The 27337-nt window shown below is 41.3% G+C and overlaps 1 protein-coding gene and 1 long non-coding RNA gene across 5 annotated transcripts in view; both read right to left on the bottom strand.

Moving 5' to 3' along the window:
- The window catches only part of LOC114019468, a 68500-nt gene extending 54268 nt beyond the window's left edge, over positions 1 to 14232 (bottom strand). The window contains exon 1 of the long non-coding RNA XR_003564524.3: positions 13288 to 14232. This is a non-coding gene — a long non-coding RNA (uncharacterized LOC114019468). The remainder of the gene's footprint in view (positions 1 to 13287) is intronic.
- A 2509-nt stretch (positions 14233 to 16741) lies between these two features.
- Positions 16742 to 27337, bottom strand: part of N4BP1 (NEDD4 binding protein 1) — a 38520-nt gene continuing 27924 nt past the window's right edge. The window contains exons 3-8 of one of the 4 annotated variants that reach the window (XM_037877355.2): positions 24282 to 24412; positions 22972 to 23068; positions 20641 to 20748; positions 18844 to 18951; positions 18592 to 18651; positions 17254 to 17387 (exon numbers count right to left, since the gene is read on the bottom strand). In XM_037877355.2, the coding sequence (XP_037733283.1) occupies positions 18630 to 18651; positions 18844 to 18951; positions 20641 to 20748; positions 22972 to 23068; positions 24282 to 24412 (466 nt within the window). In that variant the 3' untranslated portion in view covers positions 17254 to 17387; positions 18592 to 18629. Of the gene's footprint in view, positions 17388 to 18591; positions 18652 to 18843; positions 18952 to 20640; positions 20749 to 22971; positions 23069 to 24281; positions 24413 to 27337 lie in introns of all 4 variants that reach the window. The other 3 variants (XM_007059650.4, XM_037877354.2, XM_043526254.1) reach the window with 3 other exon arrangements.

Below are 27337 nucleotides of genomic sequence, written 5' to 3'. Positions count from 1 at the left end.
TGAACCATGGCACAGACTTCTAAATAGAGACTCCTTAAAGATGTTTAGTACACAATATAGTATTTGATTGTCATACAGCTCAGCAGGAGCCCAACCTGCAGACTTTACTCAATTAACTTTAATGGGTCTATGCACATGTCTAAAGGGCTGAAGAAGCAAGTCCCAATGATTCCACATTCCTATTCTAATATCCTTGTGCGAGTGTTCAGTGAGTCCCTGATGGTTGTGATGTATTTTTGCTTTCTTTGGCCCTGATTCAGCAAAGCACTTATGTACCTGCTAAAGGGCTTTGGTGAGTCAGAGCCTTGATTATGACATTTTTAAAAAAAACACTGAAGGGGAAAAATAGGAATGGATCAAAAAAGAGCTTGGATGGAAAAATCTAAGTGGAAAACCAAGTCTTATATCTCCATATCTGATTAGGGTGACCAGATGTCCCGTTTTTAGAGGGACAGTCCTGTTTTTTGGGACTTTTTCTTATATAGGCGCCTATTACCCCCTCACCCCCGTCCCGTTTTTTCACAGTTGCTATCTGGTCACCCTATATCTGATTACCCAGAGGGGATGCAACGACTGCAATAAAGACAGTTCAAAGGTTGGTTGATTCTCACAATTGTCCTAATTACCAATTCTATTTTCATTATATTCAACCAGAATTCAGCCAGGGAATCATTAGAGAGGGACAGTGTCCCATTTATTTATTTATTTGAGACAGACATTGTTTTCCCTCAGCTCTTTATACTCTATTCACCACCGATGGTGGGGGACGAGGGAGTGAATCTATGGCAGTTTAAAATGGAAAGAATTGGAATGATGGGGGTGTAAACTCCAATGTACACCAGTGTAGACTCTGCTAGTGCGTGATAAATGTTCCTTAGTGTGGGTTAAGGTAGTACTGTTTAACATAGGACTACATTAACCCATACTAGGGAACTTTTACTGCACACCAATAGGGTTCAGATGGGACAGTTAGTGCATAACACACTGGTGTGCCTTGGAATTTACACCCCAGCTGGTGCAGACTCAGGCATCATGTAGACAAGACCTTTGTAAAAATAGCACCTTTTTACTCAAAGATGTGCCCTGGGTATACTCAATGTCCTATCTGTTCATTTTAGTGACAGAAACATGGCTTTGATCCCACAAGTTGGTCTGCAGAATTGCTGCCTAGTGTCCTAATCCTGCAAAGACTTATGCAGGTTACTTAACATTAAGCCCCTGATTAAGCATGTGTTAGTTTTCCTGTGTTTCCAATGGAACAGAAACAATGCACATTAAGTACTGCTGAGTTCCATTTATTATATGCATAAATGTTCAAGAGGGTCTACTCATGGTGTTTGAAGTTAAGCACATGGGTAAGTCTTTTCTGGCCTATGATAGCTCGGTGGGCCTATGTTTTTGCCTTTTACTCCTACGAGCCCTACACAGCCACCATAGATCAGAGAGTGTGTGCTAGTGAGGGTGAGCCTGTTTTATCAGCAGGATTGTTCACTAATTCCAATACTGTACACCTGGTCAAACCTACTGAGGGACATAGGATTGCACAAGTGTTGCTGAGGGCACCAACTGCAGAACCTTTCTTACTGGTGCAGAAGCAGAAATAAGTAGCCCACCTTGATATGGCCCACCTTGATTATCATACACATTGTAAGGAGAGTGATCACTTTAGATAAGCTATTACTAACAGGAGAGTGGGGTGGGGGGAGAGAAAACCTTTTGTAGTGGTAAACACCCATTTTTTCATGGTTTGTGTGTATAAAAAGATCTTCTGTGCTTTCCACAGTATGCATCCGATGAAGTGAGCTGTAGCTCACAAAAGTTTATGCTCAAATAAATTGGTTAGTCTCTATGGTGCCACAGGTACTCCTTTTCTTTTTGTAGCCCACCTTGAATCTTAGATCCCAAGGTGAGTTTGCAGGGTTGATAATTAGGGAGGGGAAAATAAAATATCTTTTGTGTCATAAATGGAGCTGATTTGATAGGGAAATAATTGCTATTGAACCTCATGGCATGTCTAGAAAGTCTTTTTTTTCAGAGGAACAAAGTACAAAGAAATGCCATCATTTACCTCATTTCTAATTGGCTTTTCCTAAAGGAAACATGAACTGTTTTTCTTTTAATTCATTATGGAGCTTCATCAATACTAGTACTTCCTCATGCTCCTCTGCAGAGAGGATCTTTGTGAGGAATCAGGACCCAGTATAATCAATGGTAGAAGGTTATGACCATCTTTTTCTTTTCCTCCCACCCTGTTTTATTATTGACTTCAGCTGGAGTAAGATGGGGACCTATCTCTTACTTAATATGCTAGTTTATTCTTTGATGCTTATAGCAATGCTAAAGAAAACATTGAACTGCTTTTCTTATTCTGATATTAGATTGTAGAACTGTGTGTCTAGATGATATAAAATGTTATCTAGGCAATTCATTTATGGAGAAAGTACCTTACATTGAAAGGAACTGGATGGGACACACCTTTGCTTTCTTTTAAAGTGTTTTTGGAGAAAGGTTATTATAAGCAAGGCCATCTTTGTAGGTTATATATTTTAATAAAAACCTGGTTGTGTGTGTGTGTGTGTACCATAATTGCTACCAGGGCACTCACTGACTGTCTTCATTCTGGCTCCTGCTGCTTCCTCTGCGCTGCTGCTGCTGCCACTGCCCAGATATCACTGTCTGCTGCTTCCCGGGGGAAGTTGTGGGGTGAGAGTGCCTCTGGGCCATGCGTGACCCACCTAGACCCTTCCTGGGACCCACCGCTTGGGAAACACTTCTAATTCAAAGCCCTCTGTTGTAAACATTTCCTGTGGAAACCGATTTATAAACTTCCACCGCATATCCTCCTCCTCCTTCCCCCTCAAAGTCCTGCCAGGCTAGGATCTGACCTTCATGCTCTTCCAGTTTTTTCAGGCTCTTTGCAATTTCACACTGATCATGGACCAAGACCCCATTGTGCTAATCACTGTACCAACAGAGAACAAAAAGATGGTCCCTGCCCTCAACAGTTTACAATTTAAGTATAAGGGCAAGAGACATCCAATGGATACTGACAGTGCAATGGGGGAGCACAAAGAAACAAGGGGACAAAGAAACAAACTTCTGTGTTAAGTCTGAGTAACTGTGCAAATGTTTGCTATGGTCACACATCCCCATATAAGCACACTCCTTTTTTCGTAATGGCTGAGAAATTGTTTCATCTCCTTTTGAAAGAACTGGCTACTGGCTCCCCCTGCAGTTACTTTAGTTCCATCAACACACATATTTCCTAGTAGGGGATGTTTTAAAGGTACCATGGACTGTTTTCTGTCAGCTAATCATTTTAATAACATGCTCTTTTTTTTTCTTTTGACCTGGAGTGTATGGATTTTGGCTTTACAAGTGACAACTGGTTCTTCATCTATTAGAACATGCTGCCACCGTGCCGACTAGTCTGTTTTTGTTTTTATTCAGATGAAAACCTCATTTTATTTTCTTGCTGGTAACCTTGCTGGACCGTGTTTTCTCTTACAACATATTTCATTATCAGTAGGGCCCTACCAAATTCAAGGTTCATTTTCGTCAATTTCATGGTCATAGGATTTTTAAAATCGTACATTTCATGATTTTAGCTATTTATATCTGAAATTTCATGGTGTTGTAATTGGAGGGGTCCTGACCAAAAAGGAGTTCTGGAGAGGTGGCAAGGTTATTGTAGGGGGGATTGTGGTACCGCTACCCTTACTTCTGTGCTGCTGTTGGCAGCAGTGCTGCCTTCAGAGCTAACCAGCTGGAGAGCGGCGGCTGCCAGCCGGGAGCCCTGCTCTGAAGGCAGAGCCGCCGCCAAACGGCAGCACAGAAGAAAAGCTGGCATGGTATGGTACTGCCACCCTTACTTCTGTGCTACTGCCTGCAGAACTGGGCCCTCAGTCAGCAGCTGCCACTCTCTGGCCACCCACCTCTGAAGGCAGCAGTGCAGAAGTAAGGGTGGCCTGGTATGGTATTGCCACCCTTACTTCTGCACTGCTGCTGGCAGGGTGTTGCCTTCAAGAGCTGGGCACCTGGCCAACAGTCTCCGCTCTCCGGCTGCCCAGTTCTGAAGGCAGCTCAGAAGTAAGGGTGGCAATACCGTGACCTCCCTAAAATAACCTTGTGACCCCCCTGCCCACAACTCCCTTTTGGGTCAGGCCCCCCAATTTGAGAAATGCTGGTCTCCCATGTGAAATCTGTATAGTATAGGGTAAAAACACACAAAAGGCCAGATTTCACAGGGGGAGACCAGATTTCACGGTCCACAACATGTTTTTCATGGCTGTGAATTTGGTAGGGCCCTAATGATGATTAAAATCTGCAATGCCAGGGATAAAAAGACCCATCACCTTGAATAATGTACTTCCATTTATAAACTAGACAGTGGAACAACAGGTCACAGTAATCTGATACTCAAAGGACTGGCTCACCTATTCTATCATTTGCGGTTGAGAAAAAGAAATAAGGCCAGATGCTCAAATGGTGTAAATTGGCACAGTTACAATGCAGTCATTAGAACACAGTTTCCAGATTTTGATCATGATACAGTGGAGTCGCATCTTACGCGGGGGTTAGGTTCTAAAGTCAGCGCGTAAGGCTAAAATCGCATATAGTCAAAATTACCCTTGAAAATCCCTTAAATCACTCATAAAGTACAGTATACTGTACATGGCTTTGTGTATACAACCCTGTACAGTAATATGTATACATGTATAATGTATACAGTAATGTACAGTATTTAATAAAGAGTACATATGCAAAATATAATTTTACAGTACTGTATTTTTAATTACAGGGGGTAATTACACAGAGGTAATTACAGGGGGTCATCAGGGCTTGATGTCGATCCAGGAGACGAAGGTGATAGAGAGCTTGGGTGACAGAGAGCGAGTCGTAGACTAAGTGGTTGGCTCTGGTTCAGCCTGAAAGTTGATTGCGTAGGCTCATCTGCTGCTGGTTGTTTTTCCTTGAAAAACATGGTGATCGGCAACTGTCGCTGTTGTCTCTTGAGCTGCTCAAACATTTCTTGATACCGTCTCAAATTGTCCGTAATACTACGTGTGATTTTGAGGCTTCGTTCCATAGAGGGATTGTATTCAGAAATTAAATCATTCTTCATTGGCAGATGCAACGTCACCAGTAGTCTGCACGTTTTTGAGGTAGAAGCGGTTCCTAAAACTGTTAAGCCAACCTTGGCTGGCTTTGCATTCCTTCTCATCAGAAGGCTGTCCCTCTTCGGCGGGAGGTTTGAACAGTGCATAGAGGCTAAGAGCCTTTTCTCGCAATGTGTTGCCATTGATAGGCACACATTTACAGTTCATGTCTTCCAGACGTAAGTTTAATGCCTTTTCAGTCTTCACTAAAGTCTTATCACGCACCTGGCTCGTCACCGTAGCAGTTATTGCAGCACTTGATGCCACAGCTTGACGAATTTCTCTCGAATCTTGATGGCACGGATGCTAGATTAGTTGCAGCCATATTTATACGCCACGTTGGAGACTGACATACCATCTCTCAATAAGTCCAACACATCCAGTTTTTCCTCCAGCGTTGGAACAGATCGCTGTTTCTTCGGTTGAGCACCAGATGAAGTAGTTGGCTTGTGTTTAGGGGTCATGTTGTACGAAAAAGACGTATCTTTAAACACTAGAATCATACTCAGCATGACGAGATGCTCACACTATGAGAGGCACGCAGGAACTGAGACTGACTGAGGGCACAGCAGATTCACGTCTCCCATCTCACGCTCACTCTGGGGCATATGTTAATTAAGTGGAATGGTGGGTGGAATCGCCCAAACTATTTACAGGTATCTTGTTATTTTTCTTTTTTTTTTGCTGAGCACGTATAGTTGAATTCGCGTAAGTTAAATGCACGTATGATGCGACTCATGTGTATAAATAATTGCTTTTCTTTCAAAATGTGCCAATTATTTGCTCCTGAGAAGCTGTAAAATGTCACATGTACCGAAACAGTCTGTTTTCAGAAAATTTTGGGCCCTCTTGGCTCTAAAAGAGCTTGCTCTTAGAACATACTTGCTTAGAATTTGGGGTTTTAAAATGTTTTATATTCAGAAATTCAATACAAGTCTTAATCAAAGAATTAGCAATATTTTACAGAGTTAAACTGTCTCAATTTTATACTGACTGTTCCTCATTCTTTGGAATGTGTTTTTTTTTTAAAGGGGGAGACAGTGTCTTATTTTTGTAGTGATGATGCAATCATTTTAGATATAATGAAATGTTATGGGGTTTAATCAGTTGTAATTAAGGTAGTAAAACTGGTTGGTTTCCCTGAGAAGTCACGAGGAATGTAGTCTACATAGCCGCACTGTTTCAGGAGTAAGATGTAACCACATGTTTTGAGCATAAGTATGCACATGTATGTGAAAGAATTTGCATGCACAAAACCCATTTGTGCGTGAACAGCTTATCAACTATGCCCAGGCATTACAGTCTTTCAACTGTGCGCACAGATATTAGCATACCAAAATGCATATGCACAAAATTATGCACACACAGACCTGGAGGTCTGGTTGAGATTGCACTGAATAATAGGTTAAATATCCTTGAGAGCTCTGCTGTACAGGTACAGGCCTGCTGGGTTTATGCCCTCTGCCAGCAGGTGGAAATGGGAACATATCAGATATGTGCATAGTTTTATAAGCAGATTCTTCCACAAATCAGAACCGCTCTAGTAATAGAATATGACAACTTACTCAGTTGACAGCACATTAGGAGGTCTTAAAATCTTGCAGAATCAAATAGCTTTTTTATTAAAAGAGCATGTCATACCGCATACATCACAGTAGAGGGAACTACAAGCCTTCCACGGGGGAGAACCATTCAGAACATAATCAGGCCTTCACCTAGAAATAGCACACAGTGCAGAAAAGCATCAGTGAGAGAGAGGCATTCATATAAAATGCAGCCCGTGAGCTTGTGAACCAGAAGGAGACCACGTCAGAGTCAATAAAAGCACTGTATGAGTCCATGTCCTTCCCCAGAAGATCTGTTCAGAAACTTATGCCATTACCACTCAGAAGCGCTCTTCCAAAACTAGCTAGAGACAGATTCCAACAGCCTGAGTAAGGCACTGAATGAGAGGCAGAGATTTAGAGCCAGATTGTGACCCCATTGCTTATGCTGGGTACTACATAATCTAACCCTTGGATCGTAAACTCTTCAGGACAGGTACCATGTTTTCTTGTCTGTTACACACAATATTACACAAATTTGAACTTCTCAGCAAGAACAAAAAAGACAGGATACAAAACGCCAAGGCATTCAGCTACCATGGAGACGGGCATGCTATAAGACCCTAAACATGGTGAAGCAGAATATATAATACTCACTATCATCCACTATTTAGACAGGACTGTCCCTATTGTTTCCCACTCAAAGCACTGACTTAGGAGAGAAATCCTTAGCAGAGGAAGTGAGGAATGCAGCCAGAGACTGTATTCCAAAGGACTCTGTTCTCAGCTCTGGCATATGGAGCGTGCTGGAGGTGGGGAATGAAATGTAGTTCTGTGGAGACCGTGAAAAGCCCCTGCAGGGTTAAGTTATACTAGGGGCCACTTTGACCCAAACAGCCCAGAATCAGAAGAGCACAAAGGTGGCTTAAAGCCTTACTCACCTCCCTCTTGAGGTGCAGCAGAGAACCTTACCTTCTTCCCCAAAAGTTTTCTAATACAGTTGAGATGTTGATGTCCATGTTTCGGCTTTCAAATGTTGGCAAGTATGAAATTGGGACAAAAGGACAAAGACCACAATGTATACATATAAAGGTGCTGGACTCTTCTCATCAGCACTCCAAAGATGGAAGTTAATGAAGCCAGTATGCACATGAAAGTGGGCATGTGTATGCAGTGTGTTTTAAGATTGACAGATTCTGCAAGAGACGAGATCAGACACACACAGATGTTCACCAACAGTATCGGCTATTGCCTGCATTAAGTTATCAGAATGAGTGTTGCCAGTTAGGGAAAGAGTGCATTGGCTTTGATGTCAAGTGAGCTAGAAAACTACTTTGGGCTTGTCTGCACTTGAACGTTGTTTCGAATTAATGTAGGCTGTGAATTTAAAGTGCAATAGCTATTACTGAAGCTACAGAAACAAAGCACCTTGACTTTAACAGAATTAAACCATTTTACAGCAACTGAAGATCTGGCCATTTGTTGTGCCAAAGAAACTGAACCCAGAACTGTTTTATTCTAGATGTTGAATTCTGGCACAATATCAATATTCAGGTATAATTAATGGTTATAGTTAAAAGAACAGGAGTACTTGTGGCACCTTAGAGACTAACAAATTTATTTGAGCATAAGCTTTCATGAGCTACAGCTCACTTCATCGGATGCAACCGATGTTAAGTAATTTAAATGATAAGACTCTCTTCAGGAGTTTATTTCTTAAAAATGCACACCCTTCACTTACCTTGACAGCTAACTCTGATTACCCTCTACAATCCCAGACTGTGTCTATATTAGAAAGCAGGCTCAATTTAACTTCTGAGAACTCTACATGCTACATTCTATGGCACTAGGACATTGGACACTAGGGGGAGGATCCTTAACTGATACAGATTGTCATAGGCTCATTGAAGTTAATGGAAATAAGAAAACCAATGAGATTTTAAATAGTAGTTGAGAAATGGGAGTGTGTTCCTCTCCCCAACTTTACAGCAAGAGAGAGAAGGTCACAGATATAGTAGCCTGCCATGCCACGCCACCAGTTCCAAGTTAAATACGTTTTGTGCAAGACTACAGAGCAGCTTAACTGAATGAGAGTCTTACTGCTTACTACTCACATCCGATGAAGTGAGCTGTAGCTCATGAAAGCTTATGCTCTAATAAATCTGTTAGTCTCTAAGGTGCCACAAGTACTCCTGTTCTTTTTGCGGATACAGACTAACACGGCTGCTACCCTGATACTTGAACACTGGAGTCTTTTTCCTTCATCAGAAAGGGAACAGGGAAATTTATCCATGCCTCCCCCCAAAATTTCCTTTCTAGGAGTAATGAGGACCACAGTTCCATGACACTGTCTCACTGCTCTATGGAGCCTTGGAGACAGACAACATCTGTCAATCGGGGGCAGGGAGGTGTGGCTCCACCTCTGAGAAACTGCCAGTTAAGACATTTTCCATACCTAGGAAAACTAACCACTCTATATTGGCAAGGAAAATAAAACATTAAGACTAAATAAAACAATCCTACAGCAGAGCAAGGAATTTGAGGAGTAACAAACTGAGTACCAAATAATAATACCATATATTTTTCCAATTAACAGCCCTTTTGGTGTGGGTTGGATCCATGGACCTCATTACTCCAAGAAAGGACATTTTCAGGTAAGGCACAGATAATTTTTTTCTATTTTTATTCATAATGAGTTCCACAGGTGCATGACATTGGGATTTTCATAGCAGTGTCCACTTGGGGTGGTGGGAACTGCAGTATAATTACAGGTACCTGAATTTGCTTTATCCAAAATCCGTAGCTATCCAGATCCACAGTAAGACCCCCAGGTGAAAATGCAGTTCAAAATAGCACTACTGTTTATCCAAACACCCAATTATCTGAAAGTTTCAGATGTCCCCCAGGCTGTTCAGATAAATGGGAGTGTACTGTATACACAGTTATGTACAGATGCAAAAGAATATAACCCTTTCCTAATTTTACAGGGATATTACAGGGAGGAGCACCCACCTACTGAAGGCTTTATCAGATGATGACTGGATGTCCAGCTTGTAGAATCTGGAGGTGGTATGAATAAATGGCCAGCTGATTACTTTACTCATGTCCTTGTATGAGGAATGTGATATTTCTGTCCATGAAGCTGCCACAGCTCTGAGGGAGTGAGCTCTAATATTGCAAGACAGAGTTACATTTTTTGATTTGTATGCTTCTGAGATACAATATCTCAGCCACCTGGAAATGGAATTTTTGAAGTTCCTTTGATGCTGGAGAATAAAGCACAAAGAAAGCACTTTTCATGACTCATCTTCTTCGTCAGGGAGAGGCCATTAGGCCATGCAATTAAAATAAAATGTTTTTTAAAGAAATTAAGAGGGACCATCCTTGAAATGCCATCCACCCAAGTTAGCATTCAGGGGTGGCCAAACTTACTGACCCTCCGAGCTGCATACGACAATCTTCAAAAGTTCGAGAGCTGGAGCACACCAGCCAGAGCTCCGGGCTTCAGCCCTGTTGTGGCCTGGTGAGGCTAGGGGCTTCTGCCCTCAGGGGAGGAAGGTCTCAGGGCTTCAGCCCCTCAGGAGGCACCTGCCAAGGCTCAGGGCTTCAGCCCTTTGGTGAGGGGTTCTCGAAGCTCAAGCCCTGGCAGGGGTGCCCTGTGGGGCTGAAGCCCCAAGATCCCCCTCTCTGCTAGGCAGAAGCCACTAGCCCCACTACCCTCCCACAGGGCAGAAGCCCTGAGCTCCCCCTCATCTGGTAGGTGGAAAATGGTGGGTTTTGGGGGGGTGGGGGGCTCCGTGAGCTGCACTTTAATTGTAAAAGAGCCACAAACTCCGCGAGCTGCAGTTTGGCCATCCGTTAGCATTGCTTGTGAAGGCATGTGGGGCAATAGGGTGTCAGATAACAATTCTTCTTTGTTTGTTCTTTTTAGCCTGATGACCCCCATATTTATTTTCATGTGTGAAGGAGCGGGCTGAGATATGCTTGCTTGGAACTGTCTACTTGTCAAAGGCTATATAGCGAGGAGGTCCCATGTTTGATCCCTAATGCCAATGACCCTGCATGGGTTGGTGTTACAAGTGGTGGCCCGTACAGGGAATTCAGGCAATTCAACTGGGAAAGTCTCTGAAGCTCAGGGACATGCTTCTCTGCCCATGAGGAGTATGTAACCTCTGCTTGCTCGGAGTGGCGCTCTGTCCCTCTAGTGGTGGCTAGGCCTCCTAGAGATTGCTGAGCCTGCTATAGCCTTGGCTAAGAGACCTGTCCTTCAGCTCAAGCAATAGAAACTCATGCACAGGTGAAAATCTCTCCCAGTTAGAATGACGAGTTCCTAACCATGAAGGAAATCAGCCCTTCCATCTTCCATAGTGATACTGGGATAAATTTTGACTGGTGCACACTGAGGAATATTCTGACCTTATAGAATAGAGGAGTGGGGAGGGAGCATGGGGTGGAAAGAAATAACAGGCCAAGAAGCCCTTCAATGCCTGCCATTTCTTGCACATCTGAGGTGCTGTCCCTCTCATCACTACATAGTTATCTGCTGGGGGAAGGAGGTAGAGGTGGTAGTGAGGCTTGGGAACCTTGAACAAGAGCTGGAAGCAACAACCAGGACATTAGGGCCTGATGACCCACAGCAACAGCTGGGAATGATTAGGCCATGATGACCTGCTGCCACAGCCGAGGACAAAAACCCTCAGTTTTTAAGGTGAGTTAGGATACCCTTATCCCACTATTACATCCTCATGGGCTGCATGAGGAGGGATATGTAGCTATAGCTTGTCTAGGGAATCTGCAAACCTCAGAGCCGTTTACAACTCTCAGTAAACTCTTGCCTCAAAGTCTATCCTCTGTGTATTTTTGGAAAATTCCCTCTGTCTGGTTCTGCATGCACACCTAGAAGAAACAGCACCTCTATGGCATGGTCTTTTCTGCATTGATTTGTCATGTGTGAGGATAAGCAGAGGAACCCAGCACTGATGATTATCCCCTGTGCTGCACTCCATGCAGAGCAGCAGGGAAACCAGGAGCTGAGGACTTACTGCACTTTGCAGACGTATGCGGTTTGAGGGAAAGATTTCATTTTAGGGCTTGTCTACCTGGTGCCTTCGTCGTCACTAGCTGGGGAGTAAATTGTAACATGCAGCAGCGTGACATGCACTAACTGGTCTGTGTGGACCCTGCTGACGTGCTAAAAGTTCCCTAGTGCATATTAATATAATGCTGTTTGAAATGGGTCTACATTAACATGCATTAGGGAACTTTTAGTGGGCACCAGCAGGGCCAGTTAGTGTGTGACACATTGGTGCATATTAGCTTACACCCCAGCTAATGTGAAGAGAGGTACAGTGTAGACAAGCCTTTAGAACACCTCCTTGGAGAATCCCCTAAGTAAGACTCTTCAAAAGATGAAGGAAATCAGGGGGACTCTCTCTTCCCTCAGTGTTTTAGGTTAGGGTCGCTAGAGGGATTTGAACAACTGAGTCTTTCTTATGCCTCCCCTCGATCCTCCTCTGGTGGAGAGAGAGAAATTTCAGACTGAGAGTCCCAGTATTGCTAACTTCGAGATCAAAATCATCAGTCAGAACCCCCAAAATCATGAGACTAAAAAAAAAAATTGTATAATGCTTTATAGTCTGTCTTTTGAACTCCCCTCTACTCCTCCACCAATGTGTGTGAGAATTTCAGGTGGAATGCACACAAAATGCACTTCTCTGCCCGACTGCTCAGATGGAGACTCCACTTACCTTCTCCTCACCCCTGAAACAGGGGAGCTGCCATCCATTTCCTATTAGTAAGGCTACGATTTAGCCAGAGGTCACTGTAGTCACAGATTCTGTGACTTTACCGGACCTCCGTGACTTCTTCCGCTTCAGCTGTCAGGGCCTGAAGCTGGGGCAGGAGGCGGGACCGTGCACCCCTGCCCTGCAACTGGGGATGGAACCAGGGCCCTGCAGCCTCTGCTCTGAGGCTTGTGGAGAGGGCTGCAGCCCAGCTGGGTGCTGAATCTCGGGCTGTGCACCATGTTCCGTGGCTGGGGCTGCAGAGGGGGCCGCCCCCCGCCAGCTGTGGCTGGAGCCATGCACCGCTGTCCCGCAGCTACAGCCAGCTCTGGAGCAGGGGCTGCACACCCCCCTATTCCTCTGCAGCTGGGGCCATGTACCCCTGACCGGTGGCTGAGCAGCGGGCTGTGCACCCCCCTTGCGGCTTCCCAGGGCTTCTTCTGCAGGCTCCAAAATCCTGTAACTTGCCATTAATTTGCAAGAGCTGGCACTACTGCAGTGTGGGGGGTAGGGAGGGGTGGACCTTGTGGTTGCTCTTTAGAGCAGCTTTCTTGCTCTGAGAAAAGGTGGAGTGGCTTGGGAAGGCTGTGCTAGAGTAGGTCCAGAAGGGGGGGAGGGGAGGTTGGCAGCATCCCATGTTTTGTTCAAGGGAGATTCGTGGATATGGCCTGGACATAGGCTGACCCCACCCAAGCAGCTTTAGGCTCCAACTAGGGTGGTTCAAAGGGAGTCGTTGGCTCAGGTGCTGCACTAAGACTCAGTGCGGAACAGATGGAGGGGGTGGGCCTGAGGGCCTCTTACCAGGCTCTCGTTGGTGTCTCCGGATCCCTGTCAGTAGCTCCATCTCTGCAGCAGGGAGAAGGGCTGGGCAACTGCTTCACGGTCACTCATGGCTGCAAGTGCAGGCTCCAGTGGCTGGTTGGGAACAGGAAGATTCCTTGGACCTTTGATTTTGGGTTTCAACCTGTGTTCCCCTGTCCCGCCACATGAGGGGAATGGGGGAGCTGCCACTTATACTAATCCCAAGGCCACTGCTTCTCCCTCTGCCAGGCCTGAGGGGATTTCGCTGCTGAGGAGCTGCCACTGCTTCCTGAGAGCACTTCCTATTGAAGTCCTGGGAGGAAGGCTACAGGAAACCCTGCCTCTTCCTGAGCACTCGAGAGGGGCCTGAGTCTCCACAGCATAGACAGATCTCCATGCAGGCCCTCAGTCAGAGGGGGAGGTGCAGGAGCCATGGTGTCTGGCTTTCCCTCTCTTCTTCACCTTCTCTGCCATTCTGCGCTCCTTGTGCGGGAGCATAGGGCATCCCTGTGACTAGGTAATCCTCTCCGACACTAAAGGCAGATCCTCATGGCCTAGAAATGTTAAGCTTTTTCTTCTTAAATTTGCTCTGCAGCAGGGAGTAGCTGGTCTCCCTACTTGTAGCTGGAGAGCCAGACCTAAGCAGGAGGTTTCTGAGGTGGAGTCACACCACCTCTGCCTCTGACACCTGTGGTCCTCCTCCAAGGCTGCATAGAGGAGAGTCCCACTGTCAAGGATCCATGGTCCTCATTATGAAGAAGAAATGAAATGCGGTCTACACTGACCTGTTAGGGCTGAGATTTTACATGCAATACAGGCAAGAATTTCACTATGGTTGCTATGGGAACCATAACGTGGCCAAATTGCACACCCCTTCAGCATTAGTTACCACACATTAGACCAAGACTACTACATATGTTCAAGTGGAATGAGTTACAATTCACATGGCAGCCATAGCGAGATTTTTTGAGAATTTGCACATAAAAATGTTATTTAAAAATGTTTCTCGTTACGCTTCTGAATTTACTCACTTTTAGGAATGTTTTATCCTGACTTGCTCAGTAGACTTTGCTTGGAGCTGCTAAGGACTGTGACTTTATCTACATATTTATAATTCTTAGATCTGTATTCTTGGAGCATATGAGCACATCAGCTAATCCTGTAGCTGTAAGCAGGTGGTATGTGCATTTTATGGCTGGGATTTATCAAGGTCAACAAGAAAACCCTGGCTAGGTTCAGGCGGGATGTTTTCTGAATCTTTCCATTTCAGTAAAAATACCATCAATGGACTAGAAATGATATAAAGGGTTGTACAGTCTCAAAAAGCATCCACCACTTTGCTCACACAGGCTTACAGTATTGCCAGCCTCAAGAGATCAAAAATCATGCTTATATATTATATATAGATAGATAGATAGATATGGGGGGGAGGGAGAGAGAGGGAGTCCATCTGTTGAATTTTGAACTCCCACACCCATCCCCCCCACGTGAGACACATTTAATGTTACCTTCTCTCCCAAATGTATTGGGTAAGGTGATTCTGGCCCCTGCTGAATAATTTCTCACCACAACATCTGTCCATGTCCTGGCCGGTGGTTAAATCTGTCCCCCAAACCCCACATTAGTTCAGCCTTCCTCAGTGCCAACACTCATTAGTTCAGCTCCCCCAGCAGTTCTGGCACTCCAGCTTCACTTCTGCTCCTCCTAGGATTCTTCATTCTTCTCTCCCCCTTCCAGGCTGGGGGTGCAGCTCCAACAATTCTTCACCCCTCCCCACACCTTTCCCAGGCCAGGTGCTGTAGTGAGGGAGAGGGGAGGAGTCACTCTGTCCTCGCTGCTCACAGGAGGGAGCAGCCTCATCCGGAGTGGGGTTTTTTTTTTTTGTGGGCTCTTTAACTCTCCATTCCAGCCCCACCTCTCTCAAGAATGGCTTTGGGTTGCTATGGGGAGGGAAAAGAGAGCTCTGCCTGCAGAAGCTCTGATTGATTATTCTGGCCCAAGAGCTGGGCAAGTGGGGCAGGCAACCAGTCAGAGAGCTGGAGTTTCCATATCACTCATAAAAAATTTAAAAAAAAAAAAAAATCACAAGATTTGGCAACACTACCTCCCTCTAGACTGCCAAAAGGTATAATTTTTAATAAATCATTGCACAATTTTCCTTCAGTTGATTCATGTAAATTTTAAAAAGCCAAGAAAGAAGTTATGTAAGCAAACTCCTTTTCTTCAGCTTAAACCAAGCTGCTGCTGTGGTGAGTAGTTAGAGCTACTGGTTCCAACAATGCTTTGAGGCTCAGTGTCCCCTTTGACACCACCTGGTGGGGCTCCAGTGTTATGCACCTTGTGCAGCTCCTCTGGGAGCAGCACATCAATGCAAATCAGCCTCAGATACTTGAGGGCCAAGATTTTATGAAGAGACTCTCTTAGCTGTGGGAAGTTCTAGTCACCAACAACCCAGCAATTAATACAGTTCGTAAGAAAAGTCAAGAAGGAGTTAAGATGACTGGTAATTATGTATAGGACAGAAGAATACAGCTTCATTTTCAGTAACTAAATTGAGATCACAGTACTGGCAACTAGAACTGAACAGGTAACTTATAAATAGCAAGTTTTACATGACAAGCATTGGACAAAATAGTGTAAAGCTTTTTTTTTTTTTTTTGGGCCAAAGAAACCCTTTCTGACCATTAAAAAAAAAAAAAAAAAAATCAGTTATTTGACACCTTCAAACAGTGGTGGTTCTTTTAAAAGCATTAGGAATTTCTGTTATAGTGGCTTGAGGATGCACATTTCTGTTTTAACAGTCCTTTGTGGTAAGGTATTAACACCCAATCTGGATTAGCAGGGTGAGTAATTTCAGTTTAAGAATGAAGTTATTTTAGAGCTACCCAAGGACCAAAATCCCACCCCTGGGATTAGTACAGACTAATGTTTATTGCCTCCTGCAATAGCAGACTACTTCCCTATAAGGTTTTTATGTGAATTATGTAACACGATTATATTGTTTAAATTATGTTCAACAGCCCTCTCGCTATTTATTCCCTAAATGGTGCCACAGTAGCACTGTCTTAATTTAGTTCTCTTTGCTTGTATGCTCTTTTGAGTGTATGAATTGGCATTTTTGAATTTAAAGTTAGAAACCTTTTTCTTGGTCATTACAAACAAATGGTTACAAGATGCCACCTAGTGGCATTACTTCTACAATACAGAGAAAATGTAATGTATAATAGTACAAGCAATTCCAACCCAGTGGCAAAAAACAATTACCTAAAGGTGTGTACTTAATGCTAATGAAAGTATGTGCATACATCTGGCAAATACATCCCCCAATGGTAAACCGTTTTAAAGGTGCCATTTTCATCTTACATTTTAAAATAAATATTCTAATCTAGTATGTGTCAAACATGACCTTTTCCCCACTTAAGTATAATTAAGAAATAAGTGAAAAACACTATTCTAAAGTGAACTGCTACTACTTTAATAAACAATTCCAAGGAGGCAGAATCAAAGTTTTGTTTCCTTTCACAGAAAATGTTACTACAAATCTATAATAGCAGCATAACTTAATTTACCAAAAAAGGTTGATGTTTGAAAGTCGTACGAATATGCACAAAAAATAGTTCATATCTTTTTATACAAATAAAAGTATTATTTTTTGAATATTCATAAAGTGACATGACACTGAGCAACATGTTTCTTCACACTGACATTCAAAGTTTAGGTGGATCAGTTGCAATGTAAGACCCCCATATCATACTCAGTCAAGCACCATGGCAGACAATGCATTAAGGTCTCTCATGAATGGATGTTCAGCTAGTATTCGATCAATCTTCTGTCTTTGCTCAGAATCAGGAAATATTTTTATCAATGCTTCCCTTAGTTGTATTGTTTCTGTCGTAGATCTTTGTGGTGGAATTGTTAGACCAGTCTGTACATTAGGCAAGTTTGGTTCAAATGGAAGCCTGGCAGATGGAGGACTATCATGTACTTGGTTCATAGGTTGTCTATTATTACTGCATGACTTGGGTATTGGCATGAAGTGTGAGGTCCCAGAAGAATGTAGTCCCCCAGTCGGTAGAGTTATTTGTGCTGGTGGAAAATCTCTATAGAACAAAAGCGAAATTTCTGGTAAATTAAAGAAGAAGTGGTATTGAATATAAAAAGTGTAGGCAAAATAGAGCCTCTGAACCCTACATTCTAGTATTCTTCAGATTGTTTTGGAATAAAGATGCAGTTCACTTGATTCCATCAAAGTGACGCAAAAGTGATACAAAACAGTAAGTACTACAATCTACCTAAGGGACTTCAAATCTGAAGCCTAAGAGACAGTAACAGAGATTAGCATTAGATATGACTGGCTATGATGCATGTTTTAGACAGGTAGAGAGTGCTCAACATTCAAATGCTCAATTAGCAAAACATTCAAGTAATCAGTTTTACATTTTTACAAAATGCCATGTACTAACTTCAGTATTACTTAGTTATAGTAGAGATGGATTAAAAAAAACTATTAAGTCAACCAGTTCATTACATAAACTGTCATACATGATGGCTGAAAATCAGCCAACAACTATTTTTATCTTGATCTCTCTAATGAAATAGTCACTTTTTAAAGAGTTACGTGTTTATCATCATCATCATGAAATGAAAATACTAAAGTATTTTCATTAAAACTTTAAGGTTAAGTGTCAAGAACCCCCGTTCAGGGCTCTTTCTATTCCAAATGCTGCCAATACTGCCACTACTTATCTGTTCAAGAAGCTGCATTCATTTCACTGATTTAGAGACTAGGAAAGTCATTATGTGGTGCAATGGAAAAACCAAAAGTTTGAACTCCTGTCTTTGTAGGAATAAAAGGAAGATCTGATTTTTAAATATATTTCTAAATTATGGTAGTAAATTTAAATCTACACATTTTAAAACAAATTAAGATTAAAAATGAAATAGATTAAAAAGTCATTTAGTTCCAGATGTCTTGGCAGGCATTGTTAATAGTATGATGTAGTAACCTGAGGGTAGCTTGGAAAATGAAAATACGAAAAAAGTTGTGTGTCTCCCATGTGCAGAATATACCGTTAATATGTCTATTTATCTTAGGTTTTTCTATAGTGCTCCTATCATCCAAATGCTGATCATCAGTAAGGGGTAATCAAGGATATATTTAGATGAACTCATTCTATTTCTTATGAAACAGAGTCACTAGTTATGCATCATAGGTTTGTGTAATACCAACATGCTATGTGGACCACCACATTTATGTGAATGCCACCACAATCAAACCTCAGAGGAAGTTACTGAGGCACTTGCCTTGCTTATTGTGAGATCCTGGTTAGATGCATGTAACGTCACCACCACTTTCTGAACAGACTAAAGTAACAAAAAAGAACACATTTTTTCCTGTAAAGCTATTACATCTTTAGAGCTCATGCTCTTAATATATTTTTCATACTGTACACTGTGACTTTGTTTATTTAAGTAAATTACTTCAGGTTTCAGTTAAAGCATTTATTGCCCCTTGTAAGCCTTTGCTCTCAAAGCAGAATGAAGAGACTGCTATACCTAAAACAGCCTTCACTCCGAAGGAAGTCCTCTAATCTAGGTCCATTTCTTCCCAAAGGATCATCAGGAACCATGAATATGTCCCCAACAAATGTGTATTGGAGCAACCTGCAACAGTAAATAATAATGAAATAGCTCTACCAATACAATTAGTTTTTTCAACCTCCCACTCCCAATATGTAGAATTAACCACCTAATTTCACAGCTAGAATCAGTACAGTCTGATCAATGAACTTTTATTCTGCTATAGCTAAAAATGACATTCCCTTCCAAAATCATGAATTAATGGGTGATTATATGGAAATGAAAATCCCGCCACTATTCCTGACTACAGTGGGTTCTTAAACTGGAAGGTCTGGGCCACTGCAAAACAAGTGAGAGAGAGAAAGGACTACATAAGATTTTATTATTTATATTATACTTCCTTGTCCGTATATTCAAAATGATTAGCTCAAGACTCCTGCATCATTGCAAGCCACACAACTGATTGGGATCTGTGACCAAAACATAACAGAGTGTCTCCAGGGGACAGGCACTAGATGCTGACCAGTCTTGTGTGAAGATTTTTTTATTTAAGTTAGTTGACTGCAAATCCTTAACATTAAAGTAATCAGAAGTTCCTGGGTTTATATATACTAAATACAAACTTGAAATACAATAGTGGAAGAGGTTATTTCTGTACCATTTAAGCACCTTCTTCCTATTTAAATCTTTTAATAAAAACTACTTAGTATTTTGTCTTCTGACTAGAGAATAAGGCCCGTTTCAAAGTCTACTGAAGCCAGTTGGATTCTTTCCATCGACTTGGGATTAGACCCTGAATAAAAATGGAATAACTGATATGTCATTTAAATTTAACATGAGACACCCAATTTTTAAGATTTACATTTAGATTTTAGACTTTGTTTACATACCTTTAAAAAACTAAAAGTTAATTGTTGAAGGAGGTTGTTTACAGGTAAACATGCAGGTGTATTGTACCTGCAATATGGCTTTTCTCCATGTCATTAATTGGGACAGTTTGACAAAAATCAACAAGACGTTCAGAATAGAAAGCCACTGCAAAAAGTCTATGGGAAAAATCATCAATGAAGTGTTGGAATTAATAAATACCCACCCAGATGGCATTGGTCATTGTATTTTTTCATTAAAATGAGAAAGGTACAACTCAGAAGCACCAAAATGGGTATTTGCAATATGCCTTTGTCACTTCATGATTAAAATACTGCAGTGGACCCTACAAAGGGTTACTCCTTAAAACCACCCATAAACTGAAGATTCTGCAGCATGCAATGACCCAGCTGATAAATGGAGTATCTCACTACAAGAATCTGAGGTCAGTGCTCTGTGAAATTACATCCAGAAAGCAAGCGTTGACCAGCAAAGCCTTAAATGCTTAGGACCTACTTACCTATCTGACAAACTGCCTCGCTCCCTGTGCCAAAGTATCATAGCTGAGATTAGCAAAGGTTCTCAAGCTTATGTAACCATGCATCTTCAATGGGAGGGGCTACTAACAGGATGTTTGGGAAGAGAGGGGGGGAGGAACAGCTTTAAATTTTGTTCCCACCTCAGTCTAAAACAGCCCAAATAAAGATTACTTTCAGATGTGCCTTTTTGCCCCCCAGACATTTGAAAATGGGGGTGAATTGTTGGAGCAGGATGTCAGGTGAGGGGTTATATTGTATGGTATTGCTAAAGTTTATGTCACAGCATTATTTTAAAAATTATATTAAGGGCATCTAGAGCATAAGAATAGGACTCTCTTTTAGGGTTTGTATAAATCCGTACAATTACCTTTTTTGAATAATCTCTCTCCAAGAATATGATTCCGTCACAAATTCTCTGAAATTATCATTGGTAACAATAATGCCTCCAGTTTTATCAGCAAGATGCAGCAAAAATCTACAACAATTATTTCAAAGACAGTTAAAATATTTTTTCAGTTTAGTTCTGGCCAAAGCCATTCACATCAGCTAGAAAACAAGCATCACAGTCATATAAGAGGAGCCTTCCCTAATTAGACAGTGTAGATCTACTAATGAAAACACTTGTTTTAAAGTTTTTATAAAGTTGGACTGGTTGACCTCAACCAACCAAAAAATGAATCTCAAGCCTCAGCTGACTGCAAGCAGCACTGCTTACTCAGGCAAGTTTTTAAGTTAAGTTTTTGGTGCTAGTGGTTATCATAGAAATGCTAACTGAGTATGTTGAATTACAGGTTTACAAAAAGTGTATGTAGAGGTAAATAAAGCTGCATGTCTAAAATAAATCAGTAAAGTTGAAAGTTCATTACACAATTCAACCTAAGTCCATTGCCAGACATTCTCTTTTGGCTAATCTGCTGTGTCCCCTTGTGCAGCAGGATAATACTTCAGCCCCATTGCATTACTACCTCTATGCTTGCCTGTTTCATTAGCTCTTTTATCAATGAGTAATATATCCTTTTCAAAATTATATGATTAAAATTAATGCAAGTTTTCATTATTGATATATTAATACAAGAAATACAGGGACTACCTTGAAAGTACACAAGTTGTTTATTCCTCTGGAAATAAACTATCCCATTTTTTGCTATTTAAAAACACCAGTTATGAACCATTAAGGATGTACAGAGTTTAAAAAGAATAAATTATTCTCAGAGAGTTTTGCTTACATGTACCTTGAACACAGATTCAATGTAAACACAATGTGATACTCTGATTTCCAGCAGCAATCAGAAGTCTTTCCATTGAAAGTATACAGCATTTTGTATTATAATAAATGCTGGTCTATTTTAAGGCATAAATTTAAAAGTATGTGAGATGGTATAACACTGAGCCCAAAAGAACTACAGTGGGAACAACTATGGATTGCCTACTTTTTGTACCTTTTAATTTTCTGATATAACATTGTGTTAATGGAGGGGTTTTTGGTTATTTATTTTTAAGAACTACTAAAATATACTGGTGCATTTAATTTTATTTTCACGTTCAATGAGTACATGATGGTTAGACTGCATATTCAATGACATCAGGCATGGTCTATGTACAAGAACATACCATCTCCTTAGTCAGTAGAAAAACAAAAAGGTGGATTGCTTATCAGCTGGGACAGAGGGAGATGCAGCAAAAAAGCTAACTTCCAGAGGGCTAGCTCAGAGCTGCAGCTGCTTGTCTTTGCCAAATTTTAAAGGGTTAGCTGATAAAAGAAACGTTTCTAGCATGCTCCTCTAACTAGCAGCCTGGCATTGGGAAACTTTAGTAGAAATCATTCAATGATTAAGAAAGCTAACTGACTGTGGAAAGAAACTCCCCACTTGCAATGAGCGAGACACATCTGGTTGAAAGACTTCCCCAGAACTTCAGGGTTGGAGGTGGTGTTTAAAATAAACATGGTATTTTGTTGATGTGTTTCTAAATAAAACCGGGATGCAAGTTTGACATTAACTGCCTTTGTGTATCGTTTACTGCCATATGGCACACTAGGGCTACGATCACCTCGAGTGCAGCAAGTTTTACAGAGTCAACATTTGAACACTTGCAACCTATGCAACTCAAGCACAAGGTAACAATCTCTTGTCTCTTCCACACCATCTTAGAGGCTGGAAGGTAGAAAAAGGGTCAGGCAAAAACTCCTCCCTCTTTAGTAGTTTATATGTTATTTCAATGGGCACAGATCCAGACACACGTGTGTGTTCAATCTCCACAACTCAATGGGTTATAAGTTAGTAAACCTCAGCAAGTGATTTATACAAAACTTGTCAAAGACACTTTTCCTCAGTGAGGACTAAAATCCATGACAAGTTTTAATGAGGGAAGCTACCAAATTATACAAAATACCCAGGTCATCCAAGGATGAATGATGACAGTTTAAAGTTGCTAAGATTTTGGCTACATATAATGCCATTAAAAATACTGGCCTTAATGACATTCTGAAAGCAGAATGTGTACAAGGGAGTGAAGATCATTTAAATAATGATCCTTGATAGGACAGATACACCACAGTTGCACACAAATATATGGAACACCTCTTAGACATGAAATTGGTGCTTGGCTCTCCAGGTTAATGTTTACCTCACAATATCAGTCATGAGGTATGACAGTTATTGTGTATCTTTTAAAAGGGTTTAACTCCCATCTTTCATACCTGTCATCATGAGCAGCAATTCTTGCTCCCAATACCATCCTTGCAGGAGTTAGAGACAATATTCCAACATCCTGGAGCTGTGTTAAGAAATGCTGCTCTGTTAAAAGGGTAAAACAAACATTCTGTTTTAAAGGCAAGGCTTTCTTCTTTAAAGTGTTTATTTACAGAATTTACATCTAGTCTACATAACATGCAAAACAGCTTATCTTCTCTGAGAACAGTACCTACTGATCCGCATGGATGGCACACTGCATCTTAGAAATGGACTACTGCTGGTAAGTCTGACATGGATGGAGCAAGTGGCCCATAAATTCCTAAATTCTAACCTGCCTCTAAAACCCATCTCCATCCGTGGCAGGTCAGTTAGACTAAAAACATTTAAAACTAGAGTGCTTAAAGTTAGGCACCTAAACAGCTTGATTTTCAGTGATGGTGAGCACCCAAAAGTCCCATTAACTGCATGTTTTAATTTTCCTAATTAAAGTGAAGCTACTGCTTCTTTACTTCATAGAACTGTCTCAAGGATAAACTAGCTCAGTCTTATAAATAACTTAAAAAATTTAAAGTTATTGAAGAGGTGAGAATGATTTTAAAAGGCTGAGACTAATGGAGGAAAGGTAAAGCTGTGAGTTTAAGGACTTGTAAGTATTAAGACCTTGTCCTTACTAAGAAAAAGATGTATTAACTCACGTTAGCTACCATGACTTAAAAACCTAGTGAAGACAAGGCAGTTTGTAGTTTCACACAAGTTAGGTCAAGTTAAAAACTATGAGAGCACCTAAGGTTTAATTCAACCTGCTAACTCATATGAGCCTACAAACTGCCTAGGGGTTTACCTTATGTTAGCTAACTCAAGGTAAGAATACATTTTTTCTGATAAAGATGCATCCTCAGTGTCTTCATGATAGTGAAATAAATATCAGCTCTTCAAAGAATGGTCTGCAACACTGTTGAGCAAACCTGGCAAGGTTTCTCTAAATACCCAAACGTTAAGATGCTGAACAGTGATAACTGACTACTTTTGAATTGCAATAATTCAAGAGATATTTTGATATTTATGAGCAGCTAATTTCTATACCATATTACAAAATAAAGTATATAACACCTAACTGGATATTGTCAAGTGATTCAATAAAATTCAGAGAAATGTAAAAAACTTAATAGAAATGTCAGTTACTTAGCAATTCAAAATTAGGTTATTTATCAATTACACTTTTGTGACAGGTCCCAAATATCAAGAGCTGAACTTGGAAAGAGAGTTAATTAGACTGAATCCAAAAGAAAAGAAAGCAGGACATTATTCGCCTCACCTTTGATGTTAGGATCACGTTTTGTTCTCCACTGTGGAACAAACACAGTAATATTTCTGTGGCCACGTTTCCAAAAGTAATCAACAGCTATTGCAATTCCTCGACAGGAGAAGAACTTCTGTAGACCATGACTATAAAACACAAGTGAGATTAGTTCATGTTGAGTTGTACAACTATGAATGTTGAAGAAATTCAAAGTGTTGCGGTGAAGTGATATCTTGCACTATAAGTACAATACCATTAAAAAATAAAGGTAGGGGATGCTTTTTGCTCTAGTTACATAGAAGGTGCTCCATACAAGGAAGAGAGTTTAAGCGCAAAAAAGGGAGAAGTGTCTCTTCAGCCATATTACCAGACTCCTCCCTCTCAAAGCAAGGCAGATACACAGATTAGCCCACTTCAAGTTTTGTGGGCAGAACTACAGCCATCAGTCATGGGCAGGGACCAGGCCCTTCTGAAGAGCCCACCAGCTGAGAACTTCCGAAGTTGAAGCATATTCTAGTTTTATGATTAGCTATCAATTACAGATTAAAATGATCCATATACAATGAATTATAATGAAAATAAGTATTGTGCTGCAAAACACCAGACCCACCTTCTCTCCAGTTGGCACCAAAACATATTTCACCAGGTGGGCCGGATGTGAGGACATGCCTTGTTAGATTCCTTTGAATAGTGGATATTGAGTTTGAGAAACAGAAGGCCCTTCGCTCCTTTCCGACCCATTATATTGGGCTAGTAATTTTTAGCAAGATCAATGGATGATGTAATACCTCTGAGGTGAAGCTTCCTGAATTTTTTGCACTTCAGATAAACTACAACAGGAATAAAGTGGTAACGCCTTTCTATTTTTGTGACCCCGCCGAGTGGCTCTAATAAAGGAGAGCAAACCAAGAAAGCATGGAACTAGCCTAACGTGGAAGATCCAGGTCAATTTACCAGAAGTTAAGATGTCTTGTTACACAGAAAGACTTGATGGAAGTTAGAAATGAAAATAGGCGGGTAAGAATTTGATTCCCAAGTCAGTGGGTAAATCCTTCAACTACAAATGTTTAAAATATTTAATAACTGTATGATTATAGTCCTGAGGAATATTATCTATTACAGACTTTAACAAGGGATAGTGATAACACACAGCAATTAAAGTGTGGATTATAAAAGTGGCATTAAAGTAAATATTGAGCCCTAAGCGTAATAGCCCAATACTTCAATTTTTATTTCCTACTAAAAAGTTACTTTTGAAAATGATTAGACTCAGGTGTTCACTCTCCTTACAATGTGTATGATAATCAAGGTGGGCCATTTCCAGCATAAATCCAGGTTTTCTCCCCACCCCGCAACCTGAAGCGAATACTCACCAGCAACCACATACCACACAACAGAACCACTAACCCAGGAACCTATCCTTGCAACAAAGCCCGTTGCCAACTGTGCCCACATATCTATTCAGGGGACACCATCACAGGGCCTAATAACATCAGCCACACTATCAAAGGCTCGTTCACCTGCACATCCACCAATGTGATATGTGCCAGCAATGCCCCTCTGTCATGTACACTGGGCAAACTGGACAGTCTCTACGTAAAAGAATAAATGGACACAAATCAGATGTCAAGAATTATAACATTCATAAACCAGTCGGAGAACACTTCAATCTCTCTGGTCACTCGATTTCTGATCTCAAAGTGACTATCCTTCAACAAAATAACTTCGAAAACAGACTCCAACAAGAGACTGCTGAATTGGAATTAATTTGCAAATTGGATACAATTAACTTAGGCTTGAATAGAGACTGGGAATGGTTGAGTCATTATAAAAAGTAACCTACTTCCCCTTGTTTATTATTTTGCCCCCCCCACTGTTCCTCAGACGTTCTTGTTAAACCCTGCATTTGTGCTGGAAATGGCCCACCTTGATTATCATACACATTGTAAGGAGAGTGATCACTTTAGATAAGCTATAACCAGCAGGAGAGTAGGGTGGGGGGAGAAAAAACCTTTTGTAGTGATAAACACCCATTTTTTCATGGTTTGTGTGTATAAAAACATCTTCTGTATTTTCCACAGTATGCATCCGATGAAGTGAGCTGTAGCTCACGAAAGCTTATGCTCAAATAAATTGGTTAGTCTCTAAGGTGCCACAAGTACTCCTTTTCTTTTTGCGAATACAAACGAACACGGCTGTTACTCTGAAATCTGTATAGAAAGGAGGGCAGCAGGTTTCAGCACACATTTCATGTTTTCAGATCAGGTAGATACCAAGAGAATGTAAAGTGATCTGCATAAGCTATTGGCTTAACCGGAGAAATCTGCAGTGATTAACAAATACAAACTATATAGTAAGAATCTTTTAGCCTAAAGATACTGAAAGAACAACTTGTGAGTCAGATACTGCCCTCAGAGTCCTAAAATTTCTTTTTTAATTTATTTAAATCAAGATTTTAGGACTTCAGTAGTTCAGACATAAGTTAGGGATTTGTTACAGGAGTGGGTGGGTGAGATTCCATGGCCTGCGTTGTGCAGGTGGTCAGACTAGATGATCGTAATGGTCCCTTCTGACCTTAAAGTCTATGATAATGCAAGAACTAAACACACTGTAGATCATATACGCAGTTCAGATCAGGGAGCTCAGAAATAAGGCAGTAGGCCTGCATTATTCAGTACTTTAGGATATGTCTACACTGCAATTGGGAGGTGTGATGCAGCACGGGTAGGCAGACCTGAGCTAGCTTTGATCTAGTTATCTCACTAAAAATACCAGCGAAGCCATGGCAGCATGGGCAATGACATGGAGTAGCTGCCCGAATATATACTGAAAGTCCCAGAGGAGCTTCACACAAGTAGCTAGTGCCAACTTAGCTAATTTGTCACTAGATTTAGTGACTTTTTAGTTTCCCTAGTGAGAAAACAAGTGTCAAAGTGACCAGTGACAAATCTAGTGACTTTCACTGCCAATTACAGTGACATTCACAGAAAGAAGTCATCAATATGTATAGTCACAAAATCATTCACAAGCAGCTCAACAGTGTTAATAAAATCCATTCCATGCTGTTCTTA

Source organism: Chelonia mydas, chromosome 12, assembly GCF_015237465.2.
Source record: "Chelonia mydas isolate rCheMyd1 chromosome 12, rCheMyd1.pri.v2, whole genome shotgun sequence".
NCBI classification, from domain to species: Eukaryota; Metazoa; Chordata; order Testudines; family Cheloniidae; genus Chelonia; species Chelonia mydas.
This window is presented reverse-complemented; position numbering and strand designations above follow the sequence as displayed.